Below are 14,940 nucleotides of genomic sequence, written 5' to 3'. Positions count from 1 at the left end.
GAAGGCCTCTGAGCATCCATCAGGACCTGGATTCCGTTATGCTTACATAGGTTAACAGAGCTCATTATGCCAGCCAAAGGCAAACACACTATTTCTGCTACTTCAAGGCCCCTTTCTCCCCCACACTGATTAATTTTCCCTGTCTCAAGATTTTTATCTTTTAAGAGCAATAAAACATGCTATTTGCAGTTCTGAAAACTCAAGAGTACTGCAAAAATCCCTGACAAGGCTCTCCAGCTAAAAGCAAACAAAATTAAAACCCCAAGCAAACAGAAAGCTGTGCCCTCAAAACCTGTTCTCTGCACACAGCTTTTCCAAAGTTCTTTGTTCCTCATAGCCTTCTCATCTATCAGAAGCAAACCATTGCTCCCATATTAGCAAAACAGCTTATTGAAAGGCTGCCACAGAAGCTGGAGCACCCAGCTGTGTATCTGGATATAGGAAGGAATGGGGTTTTTCATGCAATACATCAGCAGTAACCTTCAGATCTCTTCTTAGCCAACTCTCAAAAGATCCCTTTCTATCACAGTGGATAGATGACAGCGAAAGAGCTAACACACATGCACAGTCCTATTTTCCGTATCAGGCTTCCCTGGGAGGTGGAAGTCTGTGTATACACACATGGGCTCTTCCAGCAGAATCACACAATCACAGAATCTTCATGGTTGGAAGGGACCTCTGAGATCATCGAGTTCAACCACAAAAACAAACAAAGAAACAAACAAAAAAAAAACCAACACCAAACAAACAGAGACAAATCAACAATCTTGGGCGCTAGAGCATGCCCTGAAGTGCCATGTCTACACGTTTCTTAAATACCTCCAGGGATGGCGACTCCACCACCTCCCCGGGCAGGGAGGCCTTGGCCTTATAACAGCACTAAGAACTTTAAAGCCAAAAAGTCCCCTAAATCAGGGCCAAGATAGCAGCCTGTCCTTGTGAAAGCCACATACCAGTAAAATAAGTAAAATGCTGGAATTGCTCTTCAGAATGGGAAGTAATGGGTTAGCAGTGTCCAGCTGATCAGACACACCAAAACCAGCTTCTTCAGTCTCAGTTTGCTTGCAGCCTCCCCAGGAAAACCAGAGTTGGAGGACTTGGTGTCCAAATCTCCCCGTAAGTTCAGGGTAGTGCAGGAAGAATTTCAGCAGGAGAGGACAATGGACGTAGACAAAGCTCAGATCTGGAAGATTATTCAGGATCCTCTTTATGGTACACAACGACCTCTGGTAAGCGTGTGGGAGGGAAAGGGGGAGAGAGAACAAAATAATCACTAGATACTGAATATCAAAAAGCTGAAGTGATGAGAGTTTACTGTGAGAAAGAGTCACACTGCCTTTTAAGTAGACAATCAAATATATCAGTTAAACATCGTTTTGTGAAGCCCATTTGCATCACAAAGGCTAAGAAACTTGTAGGCTTTATACAGTGCTCAAAGCTGTGCAGCAGCAGCAAAGAGCCATATGGGAACACTAGAAAGCCTGCTGCAGAGGCTGTAGATATGTTCAGGAGACTGAAGCTATGGAATTTATTATATTCTGTATGTGAATTCACAGCCTATCCAACGCATTTACACTTCCCACACATACACAAGTTTATTCAGTCAAATCTATATTCCCTAGTGGCTTTTCACAGTTAACTTTCCAGAGTGTAGATGCACTGTGCACTCTTCAGTCATTCACTGCTCACCACCTGTATCAAAATACTTTCTGCAAGAGGGTTGATGGGAGTGGGGAGAAACCTTAGTTTCAACAAAAAGAATCCAAGAGGTAGGCATGAAATCTTCTTTTACCAAGTCCAGGGCTTTGCCTTTGTCCTGACAGACAGCAAGGAGGTAAAGAGCAGCTCTGAGTATGTATGGAGGGGGACAGTCTCCATGGTCCTGTGCTGATATGAGGAAGTTTTTTATGGCTAAAAATAATTCTGCTTCTGGGACAAACCTGCATTCAAGGAGATTGGAGTGGAAACAATAACATTAGACGTGCCTTACTCACCAACACATGGTATGTAAAGGCCACAAAACCATTTGCCTTGTATTCTCATGGCTCACCTGTCCCCAAGGGTGTAGGCAAAGTATAATAGTAGTATGAAGCAGTGTTGGTGGCTGCAAAGGGACTGATCCAAAGAGAAAGGCTCAGGGGTTTCAGCCAGGAGGAGAAGGCTTTCAGCAACAGTGTAGTTTAATTGAGGCAGACCCTTCTGCAGCAGCTCAGACATCTCTTGTTCTAGAAATAAAACTAATATGAGCAGGCAGGCAGTGATGAGGAATGTCTACGACAAAGCAGAGTGGAACAGGTGGATGGAAGCATCTGCCTGCCCTAACTCAAGCACATTAAATTACGGAAGCTCCTGATGTAAGAAATATCAAAGGCAACCTACTACCCCACAGTCTGCATACAGCAAGCACACTTCTATGATTTGGCATGAACAGAGGTGTGAGACCTGATTTAATGGAGCTGGCTTTGAGGATGAAAAGACACTTCTGTTTGAGGTTCCCAGCTCTTTGCTGATGCTTCCTGTATGGAGACCAACCACTGCCAGTGGGAAAAGTGGCTTCTGTGATGCAGAAACTTTCATCTCATTTATTTGGGACTTACCTATTATGGAAAGTTACAGTATAGACAGGAAAGCTTTATAGAATATACCAGAGAAAAAGATTACCTTAATCTGCAGATATGGGTGAATATGTGGCAAGTAGTATTGTTTCAATTAAGCCATACACAGTTGTGCTAATAAATGTCACTACATAAATAAAACTATAGGCAGATGAAAAACATTCTTTCAGATAGGGTTCCAAACAGCATTCTCTAAGTATTATCTCCTTGCTGGACCAGCTTTTAAAAAAGCTGAGGGAAAAAAATCTCTAATAGAGTTTATGTGTGTCCTCCCTTCCCTCTTCCTTTGTCTCTTCTTTTCATTATTATTATTTTTGCACCTATTGGCTAAACAGAGGGTGGCAGGGCCTCAATCTAAATAAAGCAATTTGTCTCTTTCCCCAAACTTGCCCTTCTGAGAAGAAGTTCTCTCCTTTTCTGTGGCAGAATAAAGGCTCAGGCATAAGTTGTAGAGGAAGCTGGAACAGGCCTGATTCAAGGCAGGATTACTGTGAAGAAGAGCAGAGAGATACAGTGAAGAAGGCTAGAAACATCCTCTTTATACTTCTAATATCACATGCTGTCTGCCAGAACCTCAGTTTACTGAATGATCACATACAAGCACCTGCCCCGTCACAGCAAGACTCCAGGAGCCAACATGGGCTTCCAGGAAGATGATGAGTTCCCAGAGGACGGTCAGCTCACAGATGTGGCAGGTGCAATAGTGATGATGACAGTGATACCTTGTGACAAGAGGAATACAGCAGGGTATGCTTATAATCATCATTAACACTGCAGAGAACAGGAGGTGTATGAAGGTGGCTCCCGATACCAGATTCCACTGGTTAACACCAATAAGGAGATTTTTGAGAAATGGTGTTTCCAGGGATGAACAATGAAGAACGCCAACATGTTAACTAAAAGGGTGAATGTCAGGTATTTCTCTCTCTCTCTCCAACTGACCTCTTTGCAGAGTAGGACATAACCAAACATCTTTGCACTGTAACACACCATCCCTGGTGCCCCACACTACTGTATTCAGAGGCCTAAATCACTCCCCTCAGATGCCATTCACAGGCACAAACACCCCCAACTTCCACAGTGGTAACCTGGACTAGGAGTGCTGTGTATTTTGTGTACTCTTTTAATAAGATGCCATCACAGGAAAGAGGAGGTAAAACATCTCTGCAGATCCACAGAGAGTCCCCCTCAAGGGCTCTTCAATCTAGAAATTCTAGCCTCAGCTACAGAAGACTCTTTGCAATTTCTGCTGTTGAAGTCTTCCCCCTCCCTCCCATTTCTTATACATTATCACACCGCAAGGAACAGAGATAGTGGTAATATGTGCCTAGGAAGCCAGAGCTCAAATGGAACTCATGATACTGTTACTTCTTTTCAAAACACCCCCTGATTGACTACTCCAAAGTCAGGCTGCTTTATCTCTACCTGCGCAGCTCAGGACGGAGCACAGAATTCTCACAAAGCTGTCTAAATCCACCCACCCCCTACCTGACTGCTTTTCCTTTCTCCACATCCAGCTTTTCCATTGTCAGTTGCCGTTTACATTTTGCAATGAGATACAAACACTCTTGAGTCTTTCAGCCTCCCGTCTTGCCTGATCAGGTGCATTAGGTAAGTCATGATCTGCTATCCCATCTGGAAATTTTTTACTCACTCACAATACACACATCACAATACCTTTGTACAGAGCAAAACCTGGCCTTCAGCTCCAGTGTCAGTCGGATGAAGGAGGAGGATGCTAGACAGAAAGCAAGGCAGAAATGTTGAAGGAATACAGAACATGTACGATAAGGGAAAAGAGCAGACAGGTCCCATAACCATCCCAACATATCTCCATGCAAACCTGGTGAAGAGGGCAGGCCATCTCAGTAAGAATACATTTGCTAGGCCTTCTCCTCCAAAGCAAACTACTCTGAGTTTGGTTTGGAGGGGAGATTCATCTTCTCAGGAAGAAAAGGGAAGATTTGCCTGCTTCACATGTTTAGAATAGAGGAATTCCATACATCATCTCTCTGCTGTGCAAAGAGTAAGGAATACAGAGTAAACAGGATTTCTACATATAAAATCCCACCAATAATTTCAGCATAATCCCCCTCTACAGGAACAGCCAATTCTGAATATTCCAGAGGAAAGAGTAAAGCTGACACAACTTACTTATCTAAAATAAAATCTGTCCCATTACCATTGCTAGACCAAATAACTTGCTGCTGAACATGACTGCGCACTCTATTCTTACTCATATAAACATGTAATGTAATCCTCCACATAAAGTCTCATTAAGCTCATTGCCTCAGTAATATGCAGTAGCAGCAAGTTCCATCAGTTAAGTTAAGAGCACAGAGAACATGATCCCGCACTACCCTCATACCCAGCTTTTTGGAGAACTTATTCCGCATGTTTGGCACGACTGTAAAGAGGGTATTAAGTGATGAAATGAAAACCTCCATCATTGACGGGCTGACAGCCCTTTCCAGGTATTGCTGTGGAAAGAAGAAAAGATCAGGTACTTGATATGCAATAAGCACTGAAAGCAGCAGCTTTCTTCTGGCCTCCTGCCCACCCAGAAAGTTAGATTTCTAAATCCAAGCAAATGGAGTAACAGTTCTTCTACCAAAATGCCTGGCAGCAGGTACCCAGGCTTAAAGAGCACTTTGAAAGCAACTATCACTCCCCTCTTCCAACGTTACGAGCTGTGCTTCTAACTCTGCAAGACATTACATCAAGCAAGAAACTTCTTCCTGATTCCAGCTGGCAACCAGTTAGGCCTTAATGCACAGCGACTGTCATTACTCCCCATATTGCCCTGGACGTAACTGCTCTTACAGGTCATTTGGCTAATTCTCCAGCATGGCATGCAATGTAGGACATAAGCTTAAGTGCAGCTGACTTCAGTAACACTTAACACCTGTGCTTCAGCATTTTATTCAGTAGTGGCAAACACAGGCATTTAAGGTCTCTGTAGAGTCCAGCCCTAAACTGTTTAGAACAGAATGACTCAATTCGCTCTTGTAGAAGGTCACTGGACAATTTTCTCACAGTTCATTAATTTTTACCCAAGGTCACTGAGCAAGAAACAGCACACTGACTCCGACTTTGCCAAATCAGACATGCACTGCACCCTCCCTTCAGGGAGGAGAACAGCAATGCCGCTGCAGCTGCCTACCAAGAAATTGGTTAAAAAAAATACAAAACAAAACCTCTCCAAGCTCCTAACAATTGCAAGAATCCATACACCTAAACCTGCAGCAAAGCACAAGCAAAATTTACTCAACATTGAGAATGACAACAAGAGTCCCATTGTTTTGACAATCCTGCTCAAAGTGTCTTGGTAACAGGTCTGTATGGAGCACTAAAGCACAAGTGACTCCCCAACATTGCTTTTTAACCCATGTTCCTGGCCTTATTGAGACACAATGCTTAGTACTGCTCTTGCTGTGTATATGGGGCAGCTTCCTCAATAGCTTCTGGAAAGAAGCGTGAAAACAAAATTGCAGACGCAAAATACCTCTGCTTTCTGGGAGACAGAGAAGTTTTGAAAAAGTGGCAGAAGGAGAAACAACATTTCCATTGGTCTCTTCATTTTCTGCAACATCCAGAGTTGCCATGGATTAGATAACATGGCAGGTAGGCTATGGGAATTGCACAGTCTGAAGAAAGACACTGCCATCTACATGAAATCTTTATGAATTTCTCCACCCTGAGACTGTATGCTCCCATTTTGCATGAACTGTATAATGCCACATTTGCTCTGGAGAGGTGGCAAAAGCCACAGCTGTTCTTGGTTTACTCTATATGCTCTCTTCCCCAAAGAACACTTGTGCAACCCACTCTTGGTACTTGAAAGCAACTTTCAAGGTACCCAAGGAATAGACCAAGTTCAAGAAAAACCCTACCATGACTATGGGGATGCAGAGACCGTCACAAATCCTCAACAGGAACTCAGAGAAGTTGCTCAGTGTGTCCTTGCTCTCGGAGTTGGGAGCAGTGAAAGCATTCTCCTGGGCCATGGGGTCACTCTGGATTTCCACTGCTAACCTACAAACACAAAGTGGATACCAGAGGAGAGAGGAATCCTCCTCACTCTGTAAAGGAAGTTGGGAAATGCTACATTTCCATCACAAATTTCACCATTAAGGACCTTACAAACACTTGATGGGTTGGAAACACAGGAATCTGGCAATCACACTTACCTCTTGAGTGAAGCTATTAAAAGTCAGCAATGTTGCACAACAGTACAAGTTGGGAAAGGAAGACTTAGCTTCTGCAAAGAAAGTACCTGCTGTAGGAAGCCTAAATGTGGCAAGACTAAAAGTTCTCATCCAGGCCAGAGTGCCTGGAGCACAATACAGCAAACCTCATGAAAACCAGCCAGGGGACCATTCAGCCAATTTAAAATCTGTGACAGAATCAGAGTGCCCTGTAACACCACCCCAAGACGCTGGGTCAGTGCAGACGAGGACACCTGATTCAGACTGAATTATCTCAACCAAACCAAATGCAAGTGATGCAAGGCAAAAAAAACTAAGCTGGCCAGACTTCCCTAACAACAGATCCAGCTTCACAGACCACTGTCTGCTGTGCAGCTAAGGGTGAGAGATAGCTCTCACCCAGAAAAACAGGAAAAGTTGGTGCCTATAAACCCACTTGCAGTAACAGGTTACAGATGTGAGCAAATCCAAGGCCAGCATCTGGAGCAGATACACATCTGTTAAATGGTTAATCCCATCCAGCAGTGAGACCGCATGCCCCAAGGCACAGGAATATGGTTTCACACATATCTTCCAACCATTCTTACATCGTCACCAATTTTGGCTACTTTTCAAGTAGTTCCTCAAAGGCCAAAGATATGAAATGAACTGGTAAGTCCCTGGCAAACTTCCTGGGAAACACATGCAGGTGTCACAAAATTTTCATTATTACTACATATCCCTCCCTCTTTCGTTTCCCTGACAAGTGCCATGCATTGAACTCACCTGTGATATTTCATTGGTGGGGTTGGGTAGAGGAACTCAGTTATTAGGACAGAAGGATGGACAGACATGGACACACACACTGCCCACCTCCCTGATTTGTCCTCACCTGCAAGCATTTCTGAAACTTTCAAGGGTGTTGAGCAAGAGCTGGCCCTGTCTCTGAGGAACTCTGCTGAGATTTCTGTTTGCTGGGTGACTCTGAGACACTGAGAACAGATCCCCCTGTTAAAGGAGAGAAATCTTTAAAATCTTACGTTCACTGTTGGAAAAAATAGCTTTCTTCTCTGATATCAGCAGCAGGAGGAAAAACAGATTTCCTTTCACTCCTTTCACATAATTTTTTTTTTTACTATCATGCTTTCCCCAGAGATGGTAGAGTCAGAGAGCTTCTGTGCTCTTCCTAGGGAGGCCAGAGTTACAGAGCTACTAGTTCTGCACTGCCCTGTCTCTGCAGTCTGTATTGTTCTTCCAATTACTCTTCAGATGATGCTGAACAGTTCCTCTCCTTGCTCAGCACTGAAATCTTAGAAGTTCCCTGCTTTGTCTCAGATTTATAAGCAGCTATCCATGTACTGGCTCTTGTTCCCACACAACATCCTACTGAGTTCAGCCAGAATCCAACTGCAGCATCAGAGTTAATCATCATTTGCCTAAACTGGAAACCACTTGGAACTCAAAATCTGCCTTTAAGCCTTAACCTGTAGTGGTGGTCTCCTCCAAATACTACCAGAGGAGGGCACAGCAACACATTGGTGCCTGGCAATTGAGAACTCCTTCTCCTTCTGCATTTGATGGTGAGATACCCTAGTACAGGTACAATCATTTCCCCCTTCTCCCATTAATGACAGCCTGGATGTCCTTACTATCTGCCTAATTTCCTTCCTGTGAAGCTCCTTATTCTGAACGGGACACCAAGCTCTGTGTGTATGCAAACAGACTGACCAACATCTGCCTGTGGGGCAGAAAGCAGTTCTACCTTAAGCAGGGAAGACAGACACCTAGTACCACAGAACTTGGGCCTAAAGATAGTTCAGTAGGCATTTTGAGCTCTGGTACTCCAACAAGATGCTCTTGCCACTACAGACATGCAATGTAAACCTACATGGCTCTAAATCTAGATCAAGAAAGCTCAGCCCTTGTCTCTTCACTAGCCATCTGTAATGGAGGCTTCCCTCAGAAGTGCAGTGGTCTCAGCAGCACATCACACTAACTACATATTCCAGGAATAGGAAAGGATTTGCAGGTCAAAGAGTGGCTAACAGCTCCCCTGCTGAGGCATCACAGTGCACATAGGATGACCCTCTTGGTCTGAAGGCACAGCAAGAGATGTTCACTGCCAAAAAAAAATAGATTGACCAACACAGCCTACAAGGTGGGGGCCTGAAGAAGCGGAAATTCAAATTACTTCGGAGCACTGGACACATAAAGAGAGAAGTGTGCTCAAGTGGTGCCCCACAAATCTTCACTGATTTAGAAAGACAACGTTCACCAGCATCCATCTTCAGCTACTTCAAAGACAAAGACTGTACCATCTTGAGGCATGAGGATCAAAAGAAACACCAGAGAACCCAACACCCATAGGGTAAGGGGATGGAACATATATGCAACACCCACGTAATGTGCTAGGAGGATCATCACTGTTCTGCTTCGTTCTACCAACAAGCATTTTGACTTACTGCATGCCTCTTGCTACTCTGTGGTGGGGAAAGGTCAGCACAGCGCTTCAGCACTGCCTCCAGCAGCTTCTGCAGCTCTTCATATGGGACTGGAGGGGAGCTCAGATGGTCCTTCCTGAACAAGCAGAGAGAAAGACAGCATGCACATGCCCTGCTGGGGACATTCCACCTGGGAAGGCAACACTAGCAGGAATAACTGCTCTTCTGACAGCAATATGCCATTGCCACTTCTCTCCAGCACAGCATACTAAGGTCACAATATCTGAACAGTGACGTCATCCAGATGTGCGCCCAAGCACACACCCTCACTGCATTCACTGTCCGCTCCCACTACAGTCAGGAAGCATATCACTGTACAGAGCCTTATGCTTGCTCTTATCTATCTGGACGGGGCACAGAGTGACAAAGCCACAGCAGCTGCAGTGCAAGCCTGCCTGGGACACTAGGTCCTTGCTGCAGAGACTTGCAGCCTACCACAGCTTAATTGTCCTGGCAGCCTTTTGAGGTGGGTGGGAAGCTAGCTCTGCTGTACCCACGCCTGTCTCAGCCAGAAGTCCCACTGCAGAGCACGCTCACCCACACAGCCACAGGGGAGCTGCAGAGACCAACACGGTATCAACAGATCTATCTGAAGGAAAGCCTGCAAATTCTTTCCTGCCTACCTTAGGAAAGCTGCCACAGCTCTCACAGCCTCCACCACCACCTCCAGCACCGGGCAGTTCACTGTCTCCCTCAAAACATGAATGGCTTCCATACATACACCTCGGTTTGTGAATAATTTGATTTCCAATGGTTGCCTGCAAAGAGGAAACAAAGTAAACAAGGAGAATATTGTCAGAGTTAAGTAACTGTAGTGCCCTCTCCTCATTTCACCAAATGAACAGCTAAGCCATGTGGCTCCAGCCATGCTTTTCAGCATTCAGAGCCAGCTGCTCTCAAGGATGTAGTCTCAAACTTCAGCAGGTGGAGGCCTTGCTACAAAGACTGTACTCCAGCAGGTCTGGAGCCCTACTATGATGAAAAAACCCCACAGCTTGGATAACTGTGTGACTGCACCAGTAAACACTGACATGAAAAGCACAAGAAAAACAGGCTTTGCGAAACACAGTGATCTCTCTGCTTAGGACTCTACACTGAGGCCATCTGCTCTGGCATTTGCAGGTTTATCTGGCAATTCATATTTCTGAGTAAACAAGCAAACCTGACCATCCTAGAACAAGGACAATGCCATGAGAATAGCTTCTCTCACAGTCCTACAGCACTTCTGATGCCAGATGCTGCCAGAAGGACAGACTTTAATGAACTTGAAAAGTAATCAGGAAAATAAACACAATCCAACTGTTTTGACAGTTCTTGCTAGTGAGCATTTTGATCGTCTGATCACCTTGTGGCCCAACACCTTTGAGCATTCAGCACGAGAGCATGGAGGGATGACAAGCCATTAATTCCATTATTGGACAGAGTTGTGTAAATGGCAGACTGTGCTCATTTGGCTCCTGGCAAGGCAGGTACAGCTGGGAAGGCAGGGGGAAGATGGGCAGCTACATGTGGACAAGAGGCACTAACAGCCTGCCAGAGAGCCTCTCCAAAGTGAAGCAAGAAAAGCAGCACAGCATGACAGGAGCTGGACTTGGGAGCCAGAAGTACTCCCTGTTATTTAGTTTTCACAGATGTGTCTGACTAAAGTAAGCCAGGATCACGTGCTCCCATGCACACATGGGAGAGGAACGTAAACTTCAGTGTAGAAATTATAGCCCAGCTACAGGGAAAAAAGTGAACAGAGGCAGAACGACTCTTTTTCGTCACTCGGTGGGATGAAACCAAGCTTGGCAGTCACCTCATGTTCTGCTCTGGGGAGAAGCTGTGAGGTGAGAAAGGCAGGGAAAAGGCCTTGTGGAACTTGGGCACAAGGAGCAGCCTCTGGCCCAAGCCATAAGTGGTTGCTGAACTTCCAACTAGTTTCTACTTATACTGTAATTCTATTAATCCTCTGTATTTCCTTTCTTTAATTGCTGACCTTCTGAAGTAAAACACATCAGGAAAAAAAAAGTCTTCACTGACTCATGCAAGGAGGAAGGGATGGAGGAGTATTGCTGACTCATTCAAGAGGCACAAACCCACTGGCAATACGATGCACTATAATGTCTTTGGGGTCTGGGAGAAAAGTGTGAAGGACAGCACTCTTGCAGCTTCATGCAGCCTCTCATCTTTGGGCCCCAAATTGTGCCTGCCACTGGTTGTGCTGGGAGAGACTAGGGGCACTCCAAAGAGAGTTACCCACCATTCCTGACATAGGAAACAGTACAAGGGGAGCAGTACGTCCTGCCTGGACACCACCAGAGTGTGGGGCTTACTTACACAAGCGAATCCAGCCGCAAGGAAACACCGAGAGGGGAGGTTCCAGGATGAGACCCCTTTCCCCACTATGAGATAGTTTTAAATAAAACATCAGTTCTAAGGCAAAGCTCAGAGAAACAGAATGTGTGTGCTAGAAAATGAGAGTAATTGCACAGAGTGTTCTCTTTGTTTTACAAGCATAAATGCTGTAATTAGTGTTTCCCACATCCTGGTTTCTCTTTTTGACAGATCCTACACTAGCATCATCACACTGTTCTAGCACTGCTGCTTTTCCTTCTCCTTTTTACCCTGCTATTTGCTACAAAATTGACTATGACATTTCCAAAATTCAGCTCAAGGGCTCTCTTGGGGGAACTAAGTGGCAAAACCAAGACTCTGTCACTAGCATGACAGGACGGGAACAAGATCACAGAGGCAAGAACAGGAAGCGCAGAAGAAAAACAAGCCAGGGTATGTTATTCCTTAGCAGAAAACAAGAAGGAAAAAGTGACAGAAGACATTAATATTTCAGCCTAGAATTTGTTTTTGCTGTTTGAATTTAGCTCAGATGATGATACAAGACTAGAAGCCATGGTATTTGCATGCTCTGTTTTGTCACAAAGGCGCACTTAGCAGGAACTGGACTGCTCACATACACCTGGACCTTCCTACCCTTCTCTCCTGCTCTATCAACAGCTGAAAGGAGATTTCACCTTCCAGATCGGCAAGGATGCAGGAAGAGGCAGATATATTGCTGGATGCAGGCACAAAGAGGACAGGCTGGGAGGTATAGAAACAACCATCAGGCCCTTCTTCACAAGAATAAGGGAGATGCATTTGTTCAGCAACATCTTTCAAACACAAAGGCTCTGTGGGCGTAGACATTTGGTCTCAGACAAAAAAACCTTAAAAAGCAAAAGCATCACAGCCTCCATTTTGGGCCACCAAACTCTCCCTGTGCAAGCCTGCTGCGGGTACTCCCTTACCGTTTCAGTATTTCAGTGAAGAGCAGGAGCCCTTGTTTGTGCAACTCCACATTGTTCAACTGCAGGACATCTTGGAGACTCCTCACCAGAGATTCAATGCCTGCACATGTTTAAGAGAAGTCACAGAGAGGGATTTTAACACTCCAACTTCCAGGATGGAAGCAAAATTAATTTTTAAAAGGAAGGAATATTTGAACAATTATTCTTTTGAGCCACTGACAGAAACAACTGCCCAAAACTGCTATGTGTTCACCCATCTCCCTGATAATAAGCCCCAACCTCCACTGCTGGAGGTAAGTCCAGAAGAATGGAAGGAATTTAGCCTTTCTTCCTAAATCCACTCTTAGCATGTCCACAGAAATAGCTAATAGTAACTTAGGTAATGTCAATCATGATAACTGGCTATTATAACAAATGCATGCTCCTCAGGAACTCATCAGCACAGAGACACTGTAAATTCAAGCTATGTTGGATATCACAAACATGTCTCATAAGTACTCATTTTTTGTCTTTTATCCATCCTGACAGGAAATTGTGATTGTGTGTAAAGCGTTGAAATTCAGCTAGAGGCACAACAAATGCCCACAGTATTACTGCAGTCACTCTGTCAAAAAGGTTGATGACTCACCATAGACTGTGTGACACTTTGAGAAGAAAAGGCGCTCTTCAGTTAGGAGGAGCAGGCAGCAATACACTGACCAGATGAGAATTTCGCTGTTGCACGAGAGACACTCAAACAGGAATTCTGCAAACACACACATACACAAATAAGGTCACCCTGTCTGCTCACAGCATGGCACAGCTGCTCCTAGAACAGAGCAGAAGAAGGAGGAAACGAGGATGCATAGCAACAGCCACAGGGAGAACGGTTGTATATGAAATGGCAGGAATGGAGAATGGAGTGGATGCTTGGGGGTACACTAGTCTTCCAAACAAGGTGACTGGAGAGCGGAGTCCCGCAGGCAGGCATCTTCCCAGCACAAACTCAGCAGGCAGGAGCTGAATTGTGGCTCTAGCCTTTGGCACAAATGAAGAGCCACAAAGGAAGCTTTACCACAGATGCAGTGATCATTTTTTTCCTCAGAACTTTTACATCTCCCAAAGAATTTGTAAAATGAAAGCATTTCTGTCTTTTGGGATTACAGAGAAATAATAAACCATCTCCCCTAGCCGCATTCTAAAGCTAAATCCTAGGCCAAATTCTGTGCAAACTTACAGTATTTAGTGGAGTAAGATGGAACACCAGTCTCTTCAGGTTTGTATCTAAGGTCCTGCAAGAAGGACCTTGACCTCAAGGACTCGTCCAAATTCTTTGTGTGGAAACTCCATTCTTCCTGTTGAATAGCTGCTTCTATACTTTCAGCTGAAAACTTACTCTCCCCTTCTAATCCTAAAATCACTTTAGCTGCTTTTACTGGTACAAAATGGTCACTGCACACATTATGCCATCAGTGGATTTCATGGAACCATACTGGTTCCTAAAACAAACAGCCAGGGAGTGCTTTGATATTGGGAAATGAACAGTAAGATGTTACTGCATTTCTTCACCTGGAACATCTGCATGGATAAAAGCAGGAGCATATCTGCTGGGAGAGTGAACAAGCACTGCAGCCACACAGTGAGAACTTGCTGCCTGTAACATCTCATCTCTGGTCAACAAAAGCTGTTGGGAAACAAAAGTCAAAATGAGAGAAGTCAACTATGCAGATATGAGTAGGAAACAGTTTCCTCTACATCTTAAAATGTAAAACATAAATGAAGATCTCTCTTTTGATCTGTATTTCATGGATTAAACTTCCTAAGGCAAGATAAAACACTGGACCAGATACACTCAAAAAAAATGGAAAATGAGAACCACAACAGAGAAGACTGTGAGTATGAATAGCTCTGCCCCAATGCTTAGTGACCCTGGGACTACATGTGCTGCAGTGAGCACACGTGAGTGTGAGTGAGTAAAACCAGCTGAGGCCACAAGTAAAATTTCCCCCCTCCAAGACGCAGGAATGAACAATGAGGTGATCTATGGGGTTGAACCCATTTCCCACTGCAGCCTCTATTGCTGGTGTTGGCAACAGTATACTCAAGTGCCTCAGATAAAGATTCAATCTAGGCCAGCAAATTCTTTACATCTACTGATAATTCACCACTACTTCAGCAATCACCTTTTTGAGAACAAGTGGCAGTGGATTTTCCCCTTCTAAAATTTCAGGGGGCTCAGACTCCTCCTCTGTCTTTGAATTATTCATAAGAATGGATACAAAATGGTCAGATTTCAGCAGCTCCTTTAGCAAACCTGCAAAAGGGGGAGCAAGAGTGAGCACCACCCTGAGCATAGCAAGGATTTTAACACAAG

At 44.5% G+C, this 14,940-nt stretch overlaps 1 protein-coding gene across 1 annotated transcript in view; it reads right to left on the bottom strand.

The window, feature by feature from the left end:
- Nucleotides 1-14,940, bottom strand: part of MEI1 (meiotic double-stranded break formation protein 1) — a 38,806-nt gene that overhangs the window by 16,101 nt on the left and 7,765 nt on the right. Inside the window, exons 7-20 of the mRNA XM_074168560.1 lie at nucleotides 14,750-14,880; nucleotides 14,136-14,250; nucleotides 13,216-13,332; nucleotides 12,588-12,687; nucleotides 9,927-10,061; nucleotides 9,265-9,379; nucleotides 7,695-7,810; nucleotides 6,509-6,650; nucleotides 4,984-5,095; nucleotides 4,293-4,353; nucleotides 3,006-3,103; nucleotides 2,051-2,225; nucleotides 1,793-1,940; nucleotides 954-1,226 (exon numbers count right to left, since the gene is read on the bottom strand). Of these exons, the coding sequence (XP_074024661.1) occupies nucleotides 954-1,226; nucleotides 1,793-1,940; nucleotides 2,051-2,225; nucleotides 3,006-3,103; nucleotides 4,293-4,353; nucleotides 4,984-5,095; nucleotides 6,509-6,650; nucleotides 7,695-7,810; nucleotides 9,265-9,379; nucleotides 9,927-10,061; nucleotides 12,588-12,687; nucleotides 13,216-13,332; nucleotides 14,136-14,250; nucleotides 14,750-14,880 (1,838 nt within the window). The remainder of the gene's footprint in view (nucleotides 1-953; nucleotides 1,227-1,792; nucleotides 1,941-2,050; nucleotides 2,226-3,005; nucleotides 3,104-4,292; nucleotides 4,354-4,983; nucleotides 5,096-6,508; nucleotides 6,651-7,694; nucleotides 7,811-9,264; nucleotides 9,380-9,926; nucleotides 10,062-12,587; nucleotides 12,688-13,215; nucleotides 13,333-14,135; nucleotides 14,251-14,749; nucleotides 14,881-14,940) is intronic.

The sequence above is a fragment of the Numenius arquata genome, chromosome 2 (assembly GCF_964106895.1).
Source record: "Numenius arquata chromosome 2, bNumArq3.hap1.1, whole genome shotgun sequence".
Classification (NCBI taxonomy): Eukaryota; Metazoa; Chordata; class Aves; order Charadriiformes; family Scolopacidae; genus Numenius; species Numenius arquata.
This window is presented reverse-complemented; position numbering and strand designations above follow the sequence as displayed.